Raw genomic sequence first — 14,802 nt, 5'->3', positions numbered from 1 at the left:
TGCGCGTCTGTGCCCGTTATTTGTAGTGCTCCCCCTTCGACATCGATCAAGGCTATCGACATCTGTGCACACACCATGGCACCCTCACTTGTAACTATTGCCGCCTCTGAGCCCGTTGAGAAGATCAACGAGATCATAGAGCGCGATGGAGGAGTCATTGTCTCGGATTTCCTTTCTCCAGAGCTCTTGAAAGAATTGATGAATGCGAGTAAGTCACTGAATAAATCATAAACTCCACACGAGCTCTCCTTATCTATCACCAGTTGAACCCTTCATGGCTGGCCGTCAAACGTACGATTCCTCTGCGACGCATAGCGAACTCGGGGCCGATTTCTTCCCAGAGGGCTCTCAACGTGTCTATGGTCTCTTGGGTAAGATCCCATCTCAGATATCCCAGATCATGCGGCTCCCTGTATGGCAAGGTGTCATGGATCGCTTCCTCAGCGATGAGTACTCTTCCTACACCGGCGAGACTCTCGTACCCCAGAAGAGCGGATACATGCTTGCGTCGACTGCGGCATTGCGACTCGTACCTGGTGCCAAACCCCAGCCGCTCCACCGCGATCAGATCGCCTACCAGGTGCGACCCGACGCATCAAATCCTCTTTTCACACCCATGGTAGGATGCTTGATCGCAGGCTCCAAAAGCACATACAAGAATGGTGCTACCGCAGTGATACCAGGCTCACACCTGTGGCCGCCGTCTCGCGCGCCCAAAGTTGAAGAGTGCACATATGCTGAGATGGAACCTGGTTCTGCCCTTTTCACGCTTGGATCGACGTACCACGGCGCAGGCGAGAACAAGTGTGAGGTATCGGACCCAAATGCATTGCGGACGCTGTTTGCTGTGTTCGGTCAAAGGGACTATTTCAGACAGGACCAGGACGAGGTTTTGTCGACGCCACTGGAAATTGCGCGAGGCCTTCCAGATGATATCCTGAAGCTGGCGGGCTACTACAAAGCAGTGGGAGGTGTAGGCTATGTGGAAGACCATCAGGGTCCGATCGAATTCTTGCACAGAGGTGACAACGGTATTGGGAAGTTCGGGCCTGTAGCCAAAGTTGCGGTTTGAAGGCTTGATGGCTTGATGGCTTGATGGCTTGATGGCAGGCGAAGGTAGCATCTTATGGACAAATAATGTAATGTTCGTGAGACCAGATCTCCAACGTCTGTACATAACTCGCTTTCCTAGCATACGGTCTTGTCCATCTGATGACAGAGCTGGGGTGGTGCGCTAGCTTGCCCATATCCAGTACCGCTGGTTGTATCGCAGGCTTGGTTGAGCTTACCTAGCGAAGCAGGTCTATTCTCCAGGCAGAACAAGGCGGTTTGGGGCCACACCTGCTGCGCGAGATCCGACATGCTCACGCTTTGCAAAGAGTAGCAATGATGAGAGCTGCTGGTGTGGTTGGGGTTCTGTTTGGTGTTTCCAATGACGCAACTTTTAGCGCTTCGGCTGAATGCCTCCAAGAGGAAAAGACCATTCTCCCCGCAACTTCTTCCCCAGCCTCTCCACATTGACCATGGCCTCTTACTTTCACCTACCCAAAGGAGATTCTGACAGGTGATGACTGACCAGGGCCGACGAGTGATGGTCACAGAAACCAGTATATCCCCACTAGCGTCGTGGAGATGCAACGGCACTTGAAGGCACTTACCTCTACTTCTCAAAACGGAAATCATAGGCACCAATTTTCTCTAATTCGATGTTGTTTCGTTTGGAGTCAATCTAGCGCCTCATGGAATTACCACGTGAGGAATAGGTCGGCACTGCCTACTCTACCCCGGCATGACGACCGCTATAGAACATCAAGGATGTGGGCGCGTGAAGATTGTGGAGAAGAATAGCCGCAACATGATATATGATCACCTTGCGCCTCATTGATGGCTCAGGCATCGCCTATTCTTCTCTCGGTGCATGCTCGCTAATCGGACTCTCAATATGAGACTGTCCAACTTTGTCCTCACGGCTAGCTTGACCGCCGTCAACGCGATTCCATCATACTTCGAGAAGCGAGACGCGGCACCTGCAGCTACGATTAAGAATGGAACCCTTGAAGGCATTTCGATTCCGTCGTTCTCTCAAGAGGCGTTCTTGCGTATCCCATTCGCCGAGCCTCCAGTAGGGGACCTCCGCTTTGCTACACCGCGGTTCTTAACGCAGGGCTGGAATGGTACACTCGAGGCGAAGACGTACCCTCAAAAGTGTGTCGGCTACGGCACTGAGCAGATCGAAGATGGGGGAGCACAGGGCGAGGACTGCCTTTATTTGAACGTTGTAAGACCTGCAGGAATGGACTCAGGAAGTGCGCTACCTGTTGCAGTATGGATCCATGGTGGAGGTAAGTTACTCAGCTATTATCATAATGTGTTGTTGGAAACTGCGACTCACACCTTAGAGGTTTCTCGCAAGGCGGTACTATAAAGCCATTGTACAATATCTCGTACATGATACAGAATGGAATCGAGATTGACAGGCCTTTCATTGGTGTTACACTCCAGTATCGGCTCAACGCGTACGGCTTTCTCAACGGTGATCAGGTCAAGGCAGCGGGTGCCACCAATCTAGGCATCCGGGATCAGCGGCTTGCACTCCAGTGGGTGCAAGAGAACATCGCCGCGTTCGGTGGCAATCCGGACAAGGTAAGTCACTTCATTGCTTCCCTAGTGACAAGTGCTTACTATCATGGTCATAGGTAACCATATTCGGAGAAAGTGCAGGTGCAGCTTCCGTTGGTATTCACCTTGTCGCCTACGGTGGCCGTAACGACAAGCTCTTCCGTGGTGCCGTCATGGAAAGCGGTGGACCTTTATTATTGGGCAGCAAATACAACGCTTCGCTCGAGCAGTCAAAGTACGACATGCTCGTACAAGCGACCGGCTGCTCTAGGTTCAGTGACTCGCTGGAATGCCTCCGAGATCTAGATTACACATCTTTGAACGCAGCGCTCAATGGCACCGCCGCCAATACGTTCTTTCCCTATGAGGACGGTGACCTTATCCAGGGTTCACTCTACGATCAGCTCGAAGCAGGGAAGTTTGTTCAGGTACCAATCATCATCGGAACGAACACCGAGGAAGGAGGTTTCACAGCCTCAGGCATGAAAGTCGATACAGATGCTCAATTCCGCGACGCTGTAGCATCGTATGGCTCGAATGAGACAGTACCCTTCATCGAAGCCCTGTACCCGAACATCCCTGCCATCGGAATACCTGCTCGAATCAAGACTCCCACGGAAGCCCAAGGCAAGCAATACAAGCGTCTAGCCGCTTTCACGGGCGACTACACTTTCATCGCGCCGCGCCGTCTGACCTGCCAAAGTTGGGCTCAACACAACGTCACCGCATATTGCTACCGATTCAATGGCGACTTGCCGTCGATTTTGCCTACAGCTGGCGCCACTCACTGGGTCGAGGTTGCCTATGTCTTCTACAATCTCGATCGTGTAAGTAATGAGGGTACATGGCCGATACCGGAGGATTACAAACGTTTGGCCAAACTTGTCAGCTCAATGTGGGTGAGCTTCTTTGTTGATGGTGACCCCAACGGGCATGGACAGAAGGATGTCGCGAAGTGGCCTGCGTATGCGGATGGCGACACTGGATATGCGGAGGATTTCGCCTTTGATGTCAACGGGACGAGTAAGCCAGAGCTGGACACGTGGAGGGCGGAGGGAATCGCGTATCTGAACAGCGTGTACGGCAGTGCCTACAACAAATAGGTCATTGGGTTTACCGCAGAATTCAGGGTCTAATTGTATTTGCAAAGACTGGACTGAATGTGTTTTGACTTAAAGATTGATTTTTACTTTTTGTAAGAGTACTAATGAGTCAGGTTGATCCCCGAACCAACTACCACAGTTCGCAAGCTGGCTCCTTATTGGCGCACTTGAACGCCTCCTTGAAGCCCCTCTGGTTGGCAACCGTACCCAGGATACGGACATTGGGTGGCGAGTGTGGGTCGGAGTAAATCCTACGTACGGCCTCGGCGGGCCTCCTCTCTCCGCACCATACGCCACCGAAAGAGAGGTAGAAGAGCTGCTCACGAGTGTACTCCTCGAGGCCAGGAAGAAGTTGATTAGGCTCCGCTTCGTTCCTCTCCTGCCAAGCAGTGAAAGAAGCCGACAGACCGCCAGTGTCAGCAACGTTCTCACCCTGGGTCAGCTCTCCATTGATATGGAGCTGCTCGCCAGCGGGCGTTGTAATGCTGTACTCGGAAAATTGATCGATGAAGCACTGTGTCTTGTTTTCGAAGGCGGCAAGAGTGGCATTGTCCCACCAGTCGCGGTAGGCACCATTCTCATCGTAGTGAGAACCTGAGCTGTCGAAAGCGTGTGTAAGTTCGTGCCCAGCAACGGCTCCAAAGGCACCGTAAGAAACGTATTCCGGAAGGTCTAGGTTGAACAAAGGCTGCTGCATAATACCGGCAGGAAAAGCGATCTCGTTGGATGGCGGGTTGAAGTAAGCGTTGACTGTAGGTGCAGTCATGAACCAACGATTCTTGTCGGTGGGGTGGTTCAAGTCGCCCCAAGTACCAGCAAGCGTGAAATTGTTGTACGCGAGACCGTTCTCGAAGAAGGAGTCTGTCACGTTCAAGGTCGCGTAGAAGTCGGCCAGTGCTTTGGGATCCTGAACATTGGGAGAGATGTCGGGGTAACCAATCTTCTCGACCATGTTGAGAATTTTCTGGATGGCCAACTCTTTGACCTCATCGCTCATCCACTCATACGTCTTTAGCTTAGCCTTGAAAACGTCCTCAACATCTGTGATGATGCGTTCGCCGAAAGTCTTAGCCTCCGGACTGAAAGCTTCACGGACAAAGAATGCGCTTTCGATCCATGGCAGGTTGGTATCCACGTCGCTGAAGCATGTCCTCCAGCGCTCGGCGGTGGCCTCAGGATCTTTACCCTGCAGTTCGTTCTGAAGGCGGCGGTATGGAGCGCTAACGTTGTCTGAAAGACGTGTTGCCCAGGTCTGGATCAGTACCCAATCCAAATAAGCGTTTACGGCTTCAGTCGTGCTGTTCTTGAGGATAGACGATACGGCCGGGAAGTAGTCGGGTGTGTACACGATAACGTCGCCAACGGTGTAATTGCTCGGAGCGAACGCTTTGATCAAGCGGGAGAATGAGATCTCGGGTAGCAGGTCGTCGGCCTCAGCGATTGGTGTTGGGTTGTAGTAGTACTCCACGTCACCGGCTTGCGAAGCATCGGGGGAAGCATTGGCGAGCGCTTTCTCGAAAGTGACGATCTCATCAGCGATCTTCGCGTTCGAGTCGTGTTTATCCTCGCCGTACAAATTGTCAAACATGCCAACAATAGCAGTCGTGTAGTTGGCGATAGCCTCGTCATCAGTGTAGTATTCTTTCGCATCGAGCCCAAGCAGCCCAGTGCCTAGAGCAACTGTGGTGATGTTGGGGTTCTTGTCATCCGCCGTTGTGGTTGCCTGAACAATGCCGCTGGCACCATACCGTTGGACCCAGATGAGCTTGTCAGTGAGGTCGGTTCCATTTCCGGAAGCGAGCGTATCGAAAGCACTCAGGATGTCCTGAAGGGGCTTGGCACCGGCTTCATCGATAGCATCTGTATCCATGCACGAGTCATAGGCGGCGATCATCTTGTTGAAGTTCTGCTCATCCAGACTCGCGGCATCGCTAGTAGAATACGTGCTGTTGATTGTGGTGTTGGACGGGTAAGGAGATTCCAAGATTGTCCTCATCAGCGCAGTGTTGACATCGGACATGACAGACAGAACACCGATATCTGAAAAAGCAATCAGATACAACTCGGCCATCGCTGATTGTTTTTGCTAACGTGAACTTACTTGACTGGTCGGCTCTGAAATCATGACTTGCCCACCACCCAGCACAGGTGTAAGTGGCAAAGTCCTCACACGGATCAATATCTGTGTAATTCTCTGCACGGCCGGCAATGACCGAATCCGCAAAGGACTTGCATGCTTCGGTGTCACAAACGTCTTCATCTTGGCGGCGAACTGCACGGGAGGACGACCATGATCCCACCAACGGAGGCGGCCTTGAATAAGAGTGGGTGCTGCGCTTGTAAACAGCAGCGACTAATTGGACTATCAGCTTTGACCCTTGAAATAGTGCATTGTACATACGCGGATGTTGGCTCCCGCTGAGAGGCGAGGCGACGACGCTGCTGAGCAAAGCTACTGAAGCTACTAGGATCTTCCGGCTGGACATCGTTGACGACGATCCATTGTAGACCATCTTGGCTGGACGCACTTCAGCTGTTGTCCTTCACGTGGAGCAACAGGGGACCGGTAAAGAGAAAGAAGAGGCCGGAGGAGGTCGCTTTATACTATTTACAAGCCATGGGGACTGTCTAAGACGCATGGTTCCAGGAACCGTCCAACAAGGTTAAATGCTTAGCGTAGTCGGCTGGAAACGTAGGAGTAAGCACCAGGGCGACAAGGTGGTGGGAGGATTGTTCCTGTGTACAGTAAACATGCTGCCAAGGCAGCGCTAGTACGTGCGCGGTAGGTGCTTTGCAGATGGGAGCAACAACTTGGAAGGAGCCAAGATGCAGCCAAGGCTCATTGTCGTGCCTCGGCCATCGATCTACATAGTACATGATGATAAGCGTCTTGCCCCTGGTTGATGCAAGGGAAGGACTTCTTTTGGCCACACTTTGGTACCAGTACCGCGGACCAGTACCTTGACCGTGAAGGAAGTGATGCACGAAACGAGGCCTCTGCCCGCTATCCCGGCCTCCGGAGGCGGATCGAAAAATTGCTCTAGCCCAAGGCTGGTGAAAGGCGGGGACGAAATTACGCTGTGAGCCCTTGTCAAAGCTTACTCATGCACAAGGCACATTGTGGCTCTGGTGTTACCAAATGTCGGCTGTCTGAAACGCGGTCCCAACTCCCACGCGGGTCCAAATGACTGTGTTCGCAAATTCCGAAAGCTTCAAACAATGGTCCAATGCAGTGGAACCACTAATATTAGCGTCTTTCTTCTGACTTTGATCACACGTTTCCTATGTAGCTTCTTGCTCGTAGTACGTTTGCAGGTTCGGCACATTACACTTAGGTGTGTAAGATGTGATCTCAGCTGTCAGCTGTGGAATTCTTGCCATTTCCATCCAGTAATCACGTCCCACTAAAATGGCAACGATGTAAATGGGCAGCACCTGTGAGTCTTCCACATCTGGGCGCCAGGTTCGGTCGCAAGGCAAGCCTATGGAACGGATACGGTCCAATACTAGATGATTGTTGGCGGCCCGGGAATACGGCCGCACGCAGGTCTCCGATACGTGCTGTATAGAGTCAATAAAGGCTGCACGAAAGTGATTTTATCGCAAAAGATAATCACATCCTTTAGGGACGCGCAGCTGGCTGGGAAGAATGCTTCAAGTGCTCGTCGGGCCGCCCCTACAGCGCGGTATACCACAGTGGCACCGCCTGAGCCGAATCTTCAAGAAGCAATATACCGATACGAGCGACAGATGCTTGCCTACAGTGAGCATCAAAGGCCGCTCGAATAAGAAATGGCATCACGATTGCGATGAAAGGTGGTCGACCTTTTGGTAGCTGCTCGCTTATTCTAGCACCTTCGGCAATGTCCGGGAAGCTTCGCGCGCGTTCATTGGCCAATTCATAGAACTCGAGCGAATCAGCGATCTAGTCATGCCACCACACGTCACGAATATTCCATCAGATGAGGTCAAGTATATATAAATGTACGATTGTGCGAAGATGTCTCTTCATCAAGAAACAAATTACAAACACGATCACAAGCACGAATCTCAACAATTCGAACTTTGTCACAAACCTACCGAAGCAAAGCAATACAGAGCTTCACACAATCACCACAATGTCCGCCTTCGAAGTATATCAATTCCACGACTCGAACAACAACACAATAAAGTACCTCTTCAATCCATCTAAGCGCCTCAACAACAGCGATGAAGGCCCCGTCCTTCTCGACCAAGTCATCGAGACCTTTGATCCCGAATTCGACACCGCGCCTTCGTATACCATCCCTGAGCCAAGGCCTGGAACGAGGATGTTCGAGTACAAGGCCCGCGATGGTGCTTACGTGGGGTACCAATTCGATCCCACTGCACAAAACGGCAAGCAGTACGTTGTGGCGGTACATCGAGAACCGATGAACTGGCAAAGCCTGAGTGAAGAGGATTTGGCGGTTGAGAACGAGGAAGAGTTGAGGAGAAATTTCGAAAAGAGGGCACCTCGCAATGGACAAAAAAAAACTTCTTTTTTTGAGAGGAGAGATTCTGCGATGGAGATGGACACGGAGGAGTAAGAAGTCAGCGGAGGTGCGCTTGGTCTGTAAGAGTGCAGACTGTCTCTTTCTTGAGCTGGCACTTCAATGAGCCACAGCGTCTACAGTGGCTCACCGCTTGGGCCCGGGCTGCATGGCGTTCCGGTTGGGTATCGGTTTCAAAAGGCGCTACGACCTTGAGTGTCCAGCTAATGTCCGCTTTCCATGTGGAAACGAGGAATCTGCGCTGGGTGTTTGTGTCTTACTATGCATGGGTCTTGGTAATGCAGCCAGGGTAGTCCAGGAGCAGCATCATACTAGAAGAGGAAGCAGTCGCAACGAAGCGATACTACTCAAATAATACAATCGAAGAAATTATTATCACCATTTGTTCCTTGTACGCAATACAGTGGTCGCAACTCTAGAATTAATTATAGCTCTGCCATCTTTCGGTCAATCTCGTTTTTGGACACTCTCACTACTATTGTTTCACGACAGTAGTGCCGATACCGAAACAGCTTATTGGAGAATGCAGGTATCCCCACATTAAACAGTTTTCCCATTTAACGTTCGGTAACAACAAAGTCCATATCATCGTGGATGTAGAATCCAGAGCAAAACTCTTTGAAAGGCTCTGATAGTCTACAAGGTTGCAGGTTGAAGCGCAGTAAAGTCTATTGTTGTCAGCAGTGTTTCTAGTGGAGAATGTGTTCGCACATACCTCTATCAACGCTTTGTTAAGTTCCATGTTTGCGACCACTTTACCAAGGCAGCCGAACCGACCATAGCCGAAGACAAGAGAGAGGGTCTCATTCATTCTGAGCATGTATTTTGCTGTCTCCTCAGTGTCGTCCCGTGCAAGCCATCGTTCAGGGCGGAAAATCTCAACGTCGGGCCCAAATATCTCCTTGTTGCGCATTAGGCCCCAGCTGTTCCAAGCAATCTGAGTACCGCTAGGAGCATATTTCTCCACACCATCGACGTCGATCTTGGCTCCGCCCTTCGGCACCATCTTCGCCAAGATGCCAGTGATAGGAGGGTATACTCGCAATCCCTCCTTGATACAGGCCTGAAGGTACGGAAGCTGAAGAGCTTCGGAATTCTTGATGATTGGCCGGCTAACTTTTCCAGCTGCTATAGCCTCGTTTGCTTCCGCGAGAAGACGCTGCAGTATTGGCGGAGAGGTGGAAATGAAGTGCATGGTCATGCGCAGAGCTGAAGCTGTGCTGTCGGACCCAGCTGTAATCTGCAACATCGTTTCGCCTTCCAGCTCAAGCGGTGTCAGCCCGTTCTTGATGAAAGAGTTCAGCATATCCTGCCGCAAGATAGCTTGTTCTCCGAAGCGCTCCTGTACCCGATCGTGCGCGAAACCCATGACGCGGCCTAATCCACGTTTGTCCATCGAGCTTGGCAGTGCTGCTTTGATAAAGGGTATTCTAAGGATATTCGTGAGCTCATGATAAACGCCAAACCAGGACACGGCGGGCAAGTATTGCTTCAAATTCGCTGCATAACCAAAGGGATCGTCGTTGGCTGCTAGGAAGCCAAAAGGCTCTCCGAAGGCAACTTTAGAGATGATATCGAGCGTGAAGTAGGACGTAACCTTTGCCAGGTCCATACAGCGAAAGAGATCCTCCTCTGACTTCGTGATATACTCCTTCTGAATCAGATTGATCATCTCGAGTATGAGATCATCGATGTCTTTCTCCAAGTGTACATTCTCTTTGCCGGAGTATCCAAACGACATACGGCTGCGCATGTCGTTATGTTTGTCTTCATCGGTGTAGCAAGCGATGTTTTCACTGTCCGGGTGAAGTTTCAGGGACGTGTACCAGGGGCCTCTAGTGAACGGTGAGCGTACGGCATTCATACGTCGCACAAGTTCGGGGTCGCTTGTGATCAACATCTTCGGCGCGACGCGTGCTGTAGATCCTATAGAATCGAGGTGGGTCAGAAAATATTTCTGAATTCAGGAATCTTAATGACAATCATATGCACGTGGTCAATGATAGCTTCGTAAAAAAGAACATTCAGAGCTCACACACGGCTGCCTTGTAGCTTTACCGATTTCTTAAACTCAGTGTACGTACCATATTTATTGTTGATTTCCGTGAATATCTTGTTCATTTTACCACTATGGTGACAGCGGAGAAGCCACAGCCTGGTCCAACCGGCAGACCAGTGTCCTCCGAAGTCGCGGAGCTCCAAGTACGTCTTGACATTTCGCAAAATGTAGACGGAGATTAGGGCCACGCCTACGATCAGAGTTATCGACCACATAACTTCGATTATCGAAAGATGGTTCAAGAACCGATATATCGACGAACCCTGCGTGGTTCAAGCGACGAGAGAGAATCAAATCGATTCCGAGAAGCGAGAGAACATAAGGACGTATATAAGGCTTGGGATTCGTCGCTCCATCTCAAGTTTAGAAATAGCTTGCGTAGTTGCAGACGCCCTGCGTCAGCGAGAGGGCATTCGCGACATTCGGGTGGCTCCTCGGAGCACAGGGATGCCGGCAACTGTTGGCGCTAGCTATCAGCAACTCTCCTCCATCAATTAGACTCTGTGGCCAATACGAGCTGCAAAAGCAAGAACCACCTATCATGTACCGTAGATGACTCCAGCAAAAGCGAAGTGCGCCTATCTTAGGTACGTCGAGCACACCAGCGTGCATGACAGCAAAAGGACTGACGTAGTGCAGCCAATTCGGTCCATACATCGTGCTGTATTACTGATGATAACGATCCGTCGCTATGATTTGCGGGTATGGAGATGGTGGACATTGACGGGCGTAAGATTTCAGCCTTGCAGCGTGCCCAGCCTCGATCAGATTCGATATTACACATGTGGGCAAGGCAATACCACCTATGGTAGATTTCTGCATGCCCAATCGCAAGCTGCGCTAGCGAGCAAGCCTGCTTGTAGCATTGCTCATGAACGCAGCACCGACACCGATTATCTTGAGATCGCAATATGTTACCTATTTACCTAGGGCGGTGCTCGGTTTGCAAAGCCACGGTATGTACCTGTGGTAGTGAGCATGGCCAAGTCTTGGATGACGTAACCTGCGCTACCACACTCAAAATGTATAGGAACTATACAAGTGTTGATATTTTCATGCGCGATAATCGTACAAACATACGTGTAAAGGTAGGTTTATGAATGTGCGGGCGTTTGGGGTCCAGAAACTTGTTTGGATCTGATCTGTGCCGTGCCGTGCTTTACCATCACATCCGACCCCACATAAAGTCAACAAGATCTGACCACACATCCTTCATACTGTCACTTTTACCACCCGATCTGCGACTAGCTCCTTCCGCATGTCAAAAACGGACACATGGATTGGTGTTCAATAGCTTTTCTGCCTAGTTCTTACGATGCACCAGAATGCCAGAGACTTTTATAAGAAGCGAAGAGCTTGCGTAGGATGCCATGGTAGTAGTCTGGTAGGCATCTCGTGCGTGTGATGAACCGCCGATAACGGTAACCGGTCTGTAGAACAATAGGCCTTGCTTCGGAACATGCATGTCCATTGAGAAAGGATACATGTTGTTCCATCTCTTGTGAACGATTCTTCTCTATCCGCTGCGTCAACATGAAACCGCACATTACCTCTGTACGCCGCCTCGCCTTCATCTTCTGTGTCCCACCAAGGCTGCCGGGTTCGTCCCCCCAAGCATCGTCCTCCAATGCGAGATTGAACATCATTCCGAAGTACGCCTCCGGGCTTGGGACCCCTTTTCCAGGCTCAAGTGGTGCATATCAGTTCATTCGCGCGCGACAACCATGATCCATGAACACGCGCGCCATCGCCGCTGAAACCCGTGGGGGATGTTTCACCTGCGCCACTTGCCAAAATTGGCTCTGCGAACTATGCAGGGGTCCTGCTTTGGGTGCTCTGAAGCCGAGCAACGGAAAGGCATCGACAAGAGTTGATAGCGCTGGAATCGAAAGGCGGAACTGATGATAGACGTTGGGAAACGCGCGTACGTCATGGTCAGACACGCTTGTGGGATGTTGCCATGGTTTCAAGCTCCACATTTGACGTGACGCCTTGGGGAAACCTGTGCATCTTAACACAAGCGGCATGGTGATCGGTCGAGTTTACGCGGTTGCAAATCCGGTGTAGCGGCGCAATCTCACTTACGTAATCACAAAGCTCGCCTTTCCCACGCTCTGATTCGACACAACTTTCGAGATCTTGACAGGCACGAAGAACTTCGCGGTCGCTTTCGGTCACGTCGCAGAGCCAATTGCTAATTCTTGCGTACAGAAATATCACCTGGCATCCTAACTACGGCTTGTCGGGCGAGTCCACCACGGAGCGTCTCTCCGAGGCCGCGACTGCCACAACCGATCGCCTCGATAGCTGTACCAAAGGCGTCGAACTGGATGCACTGAACCGCCATCTCGCCCTCTTTCATACCTCCGCTAATAATCTCGACCTAGGCCTTGTGTCGGGTCTGGTATGTTATCACCTTTGTCTGATTGTATGTCTTACGGCCGTCCATATCGGCGTCTGTTTACAATTCCTGATCGCAGAGGCCCAAGAGCGCCTTCTACATAAGCATTGTAACACTTCCACCTCTGGAAACGGTCATATCAGCATTGCAGCCATGGCATGTTGGAAACCGCGTCAGCGACACAGATCCAGCAGCCCTAACGATGAGGAGCAGATGGCCACGGCTATTAACCCGGTTCCGCGGTCCCGAACATTGTCTTTGGCAAACTTACGCAGCGGCGGCAAGCCGTGCACGCCGTCCAAATCTAAGACAAGTAAGCTCACCCCTGACCCCTGCCAAAACAACAAAACCCAAAACCGTGCACTGCCAGCAGCATCCTTTACCCGGCAATCGCATGCGTTGGAGCTACGCTTTCCGCGCTTCATTCCTATCCCCTTCCACCGCTCGTTGAACCGTTTGGAGATTTTGCGTACTGATTCTTCGAAATTTCCACAGCATCGCTATTACCCAGCCTTGGTCTTGACTCGTGGGACAATGTTAACAGCTTGGGGCCGAGCAACAGCGCATTGAGTTCACCAAGCGATTCTCCTTTCGCAACGTCTGGCAATCCTGCCATGCCCGCAATCCACACACTCCCTCGCAACCCGATCGGTCCGCTGGCCATTGACTCACCCATGGCTCCCGAACCTGCACCGGCGCCCAACGGCTGGGCTCGTCCGAATGCGCACGCTGCCTCACAAGCCTCGAAAACGTCACAATACATTGATAAGATCACTTCCGAGAATGAGAAGCTGAAGAGAGAATTGAAAGCTGAGCGACTGGCACGAGAAGAGGAAGCGAAGCGCGTTTCAGCCGCACGCACAAAGGCCGAGGACTCACGCGCTGAGCACCAGCACCTACAACTACTCGTCGATACCAATGCAAGGGCTTTGGAACGAAAGGACAGGAAACTGGAAGAGATGAAGGCACAACTCGAACAGGAATCCAAGAGAAGAAAGGCTGCCGAGCAGAGGGCAGAAGAGGCCCTCAAGATGCTCGGAGACACGCGGTCCGAGACACAACGCCAACTCGCAGCGGCATACGAGCAGAAACACTTATCCGAGACGAATGCGGACACAGCCCGAGAAGGTTACAAGCGAATGACTGACGGCTACGAGAAGAAGATCAAGTACATCACCGAGCAGATGAAGGAGCTACGGCAAAAGCAGTACGACGATGCCGACAAGATCAAACGACACGCCATCATCAGCGATCAATTGCAACACGAACTTTCTCGAAGACAGCGGACAGAGACCAGAATGGTCGATATGATGGGGCAATACAAACGCGAACACCAGAAAGAGATGGAAGATTTAACACAAGAGGCTGAACGATTGCGAGTAGCCGTGCCCAGGAAGGAAGAGGAGGCGGCAAGGCTGGTACAAGAATTGCAACTCACTAAGGATAAGATGAAGTGGGTAATGGCACAGCAACAGCGGCAATCCTAGATGTCCGCACTCTTTACGACCTTTACGATCATTTTGGGATAGAAGCAGATTTGTACGATATCTCGACTGGCGTTGATTACGAGCGAGCATTTTGGTGGTCAGGCGCTATCTGGGCATTGTACTCGGCTGGGAGTGGTATATCTGAGGGTTTACTGCACCAGCTTTAGGCGTTTTGTAGGGCCAACAACCCTCTGTGGTCATTTCGGATAGTTGATGTCGACATGAAATACCATATCCAAGCGATGAACATACTCATCATGTTCGTCCTCGCTACTCTCCACTGCCTCTTCTACTCGCTGTGCATGTACGCGCCGTTGCCCTTGCGTAAACCTCGATCGTCAAGCTTGAGCAAAATTTCCGAGGCAGTTTTGCGACAAGCTCCGGCGTTCATACCATCGCTGTCTAAAACTTGGCCTGCGGCTAAGACTGGGTGTGCTGTACCTGAGCCTTTGGGATCCGCCGCAGCATCGCCCTTGTCTCATAGCAGAAACGCAGCTCTCAGGATGCTCCACTCTTTTACAATGCAGCCCTTGACATACACTTGCTGAAAGGCCAATATGCCGTTCGTTGAGACGGTTTGCAGCGCTGCGATGACTCCTCG

At 51.4% G+C, this 14,802-nt stretch overlaps 6 protein-coding genes across 6 annotated transcripts; 4 read left to right on the top strand and 2 right to left on the bottom strand.

Moving 5' to 3' along the window:
- Positions 1–75: 75 nt before the first annotated feature.
- On the top strand, positions 76–1,072 carry N0V89_011519 (uncharacterized protein; the record flags this gene model as incomplete). The annotated part of the gene is made up of 2 exons (XM_056220250.1): positions 76–208; positions 264–1,072. The coding sequence occupies 2 exons, from the start codon at positions 76–78 to the stop codon at positions 1,070–1,072; spliced, it is 942 nt and encodes a 313-aa protein (XP_056065553.1).
- Positions 1,073–1,942: 870 nt separating this feature from the next.
- Positions 1,943–3,722, top strand: N0V89_011518 (uncharacterized protein; the record flags this gene model as incomplete). The annotated part of the gene is made up of 3 exons (XM_056220249.1): positions 1,943–2,342; positions 2,402–2,643; positions 2,697–3,722. 3 exons carry the CDS (start codon positions 1,943–1,945, stop codon positions 3,720–3,722), a joined length of 1,668 nt encoding a protein of 555 aa, XP_056065552.1.
- Positions 3,723–3,852: 130 nt separating this feature from the next.
- Positions 3,853–5,793, bottom strand: N0V89_011517 (uncharacterized protein; the record flags this gene model as incomplete). The annotated part of the gene is made up of 1 exon (XM_056220248.1): positions 3,853–5,793. The coding sequence occupies one exon, from the start codon at positions 5,791–5,793 to the stop codon at positions 3,853–3,855; it is 1,941 nt and encodes a 646-aa protein (XP_056065551.1).
- Positions 5,794–7,840: 2,047 nt separating this feature from the next.
- On the top strand, positions 7,841–8,290 carry N0V89_011516 (uncharacterized protein; the record flags this gene model as incomplete). Its single annotated transcript, XM_056220247.1, has 1 exon — positions 7,841–8,290. One exon carries the CDS (start codon positions 7,841–7,843, stop codon positions 8,288–8,290), a length of 450 nt encoding a protein of 149 aa, XP_056065550.1.
- Positions 8,291–8,811: 521 nt separating this feature from the next.
- Positions 8,812–10,375, bottom strand: N0V89_011515 (uncharacterized protein; the record flags this gene model as incomplete). The annotated part of the gene is made up of 3 exons (XM_056220246.1): positions 8,812–8,922; positions 8,970–10,180; positions 10,339–10,375. 3 exons carry the CDS (start codon positions 10,373–10,375, stop codon positions 8,812–8,814), a joined length of 1,359 nt encoding a protein of 452 aa, XP_056065549.1.
- Positions 10,376–13,328: 2,953 nt separating this feature from the next.
- N0V89_011514 (uncharacterized protein) lies at positions 13,329–14,201 on the top strand (the record flags this gene model as incomplete). Its single annotated transcript, XM_056220245.1, has 1 exon — positions 13,329–14,201. The coding sequence occupies one exon, from the start codon at positions 13,329–13,331 to the stop codon at positions 14,199–14,201; it is 873 nt and encodes a 290-aa protein (XP_056065548.1).
- Positions 14,202–14,802: the final 601 nt, after the last annotated feature.

Source organism: Didymosphaeria variabile, assembly GCF_027946475.1.
Source record: "Didymosphaeria variabile strain IMI 356815 chromosome Unknown scaffold_9, whole genome shotgun sequence".
Classification (NCBI taxonomy): domain Eukaryota; kingdom Fungi; phylum Ascomycota; class Dothideomycetes; order Pleosporales; family Didymosphaeriaceae; genus Didymosphaeria; species Didymosphaeria variabile.
Note: the sequence above shows the minus strand (reverse complement) of the source record. Positions and strands in the feature narration are given on the sequence as shown.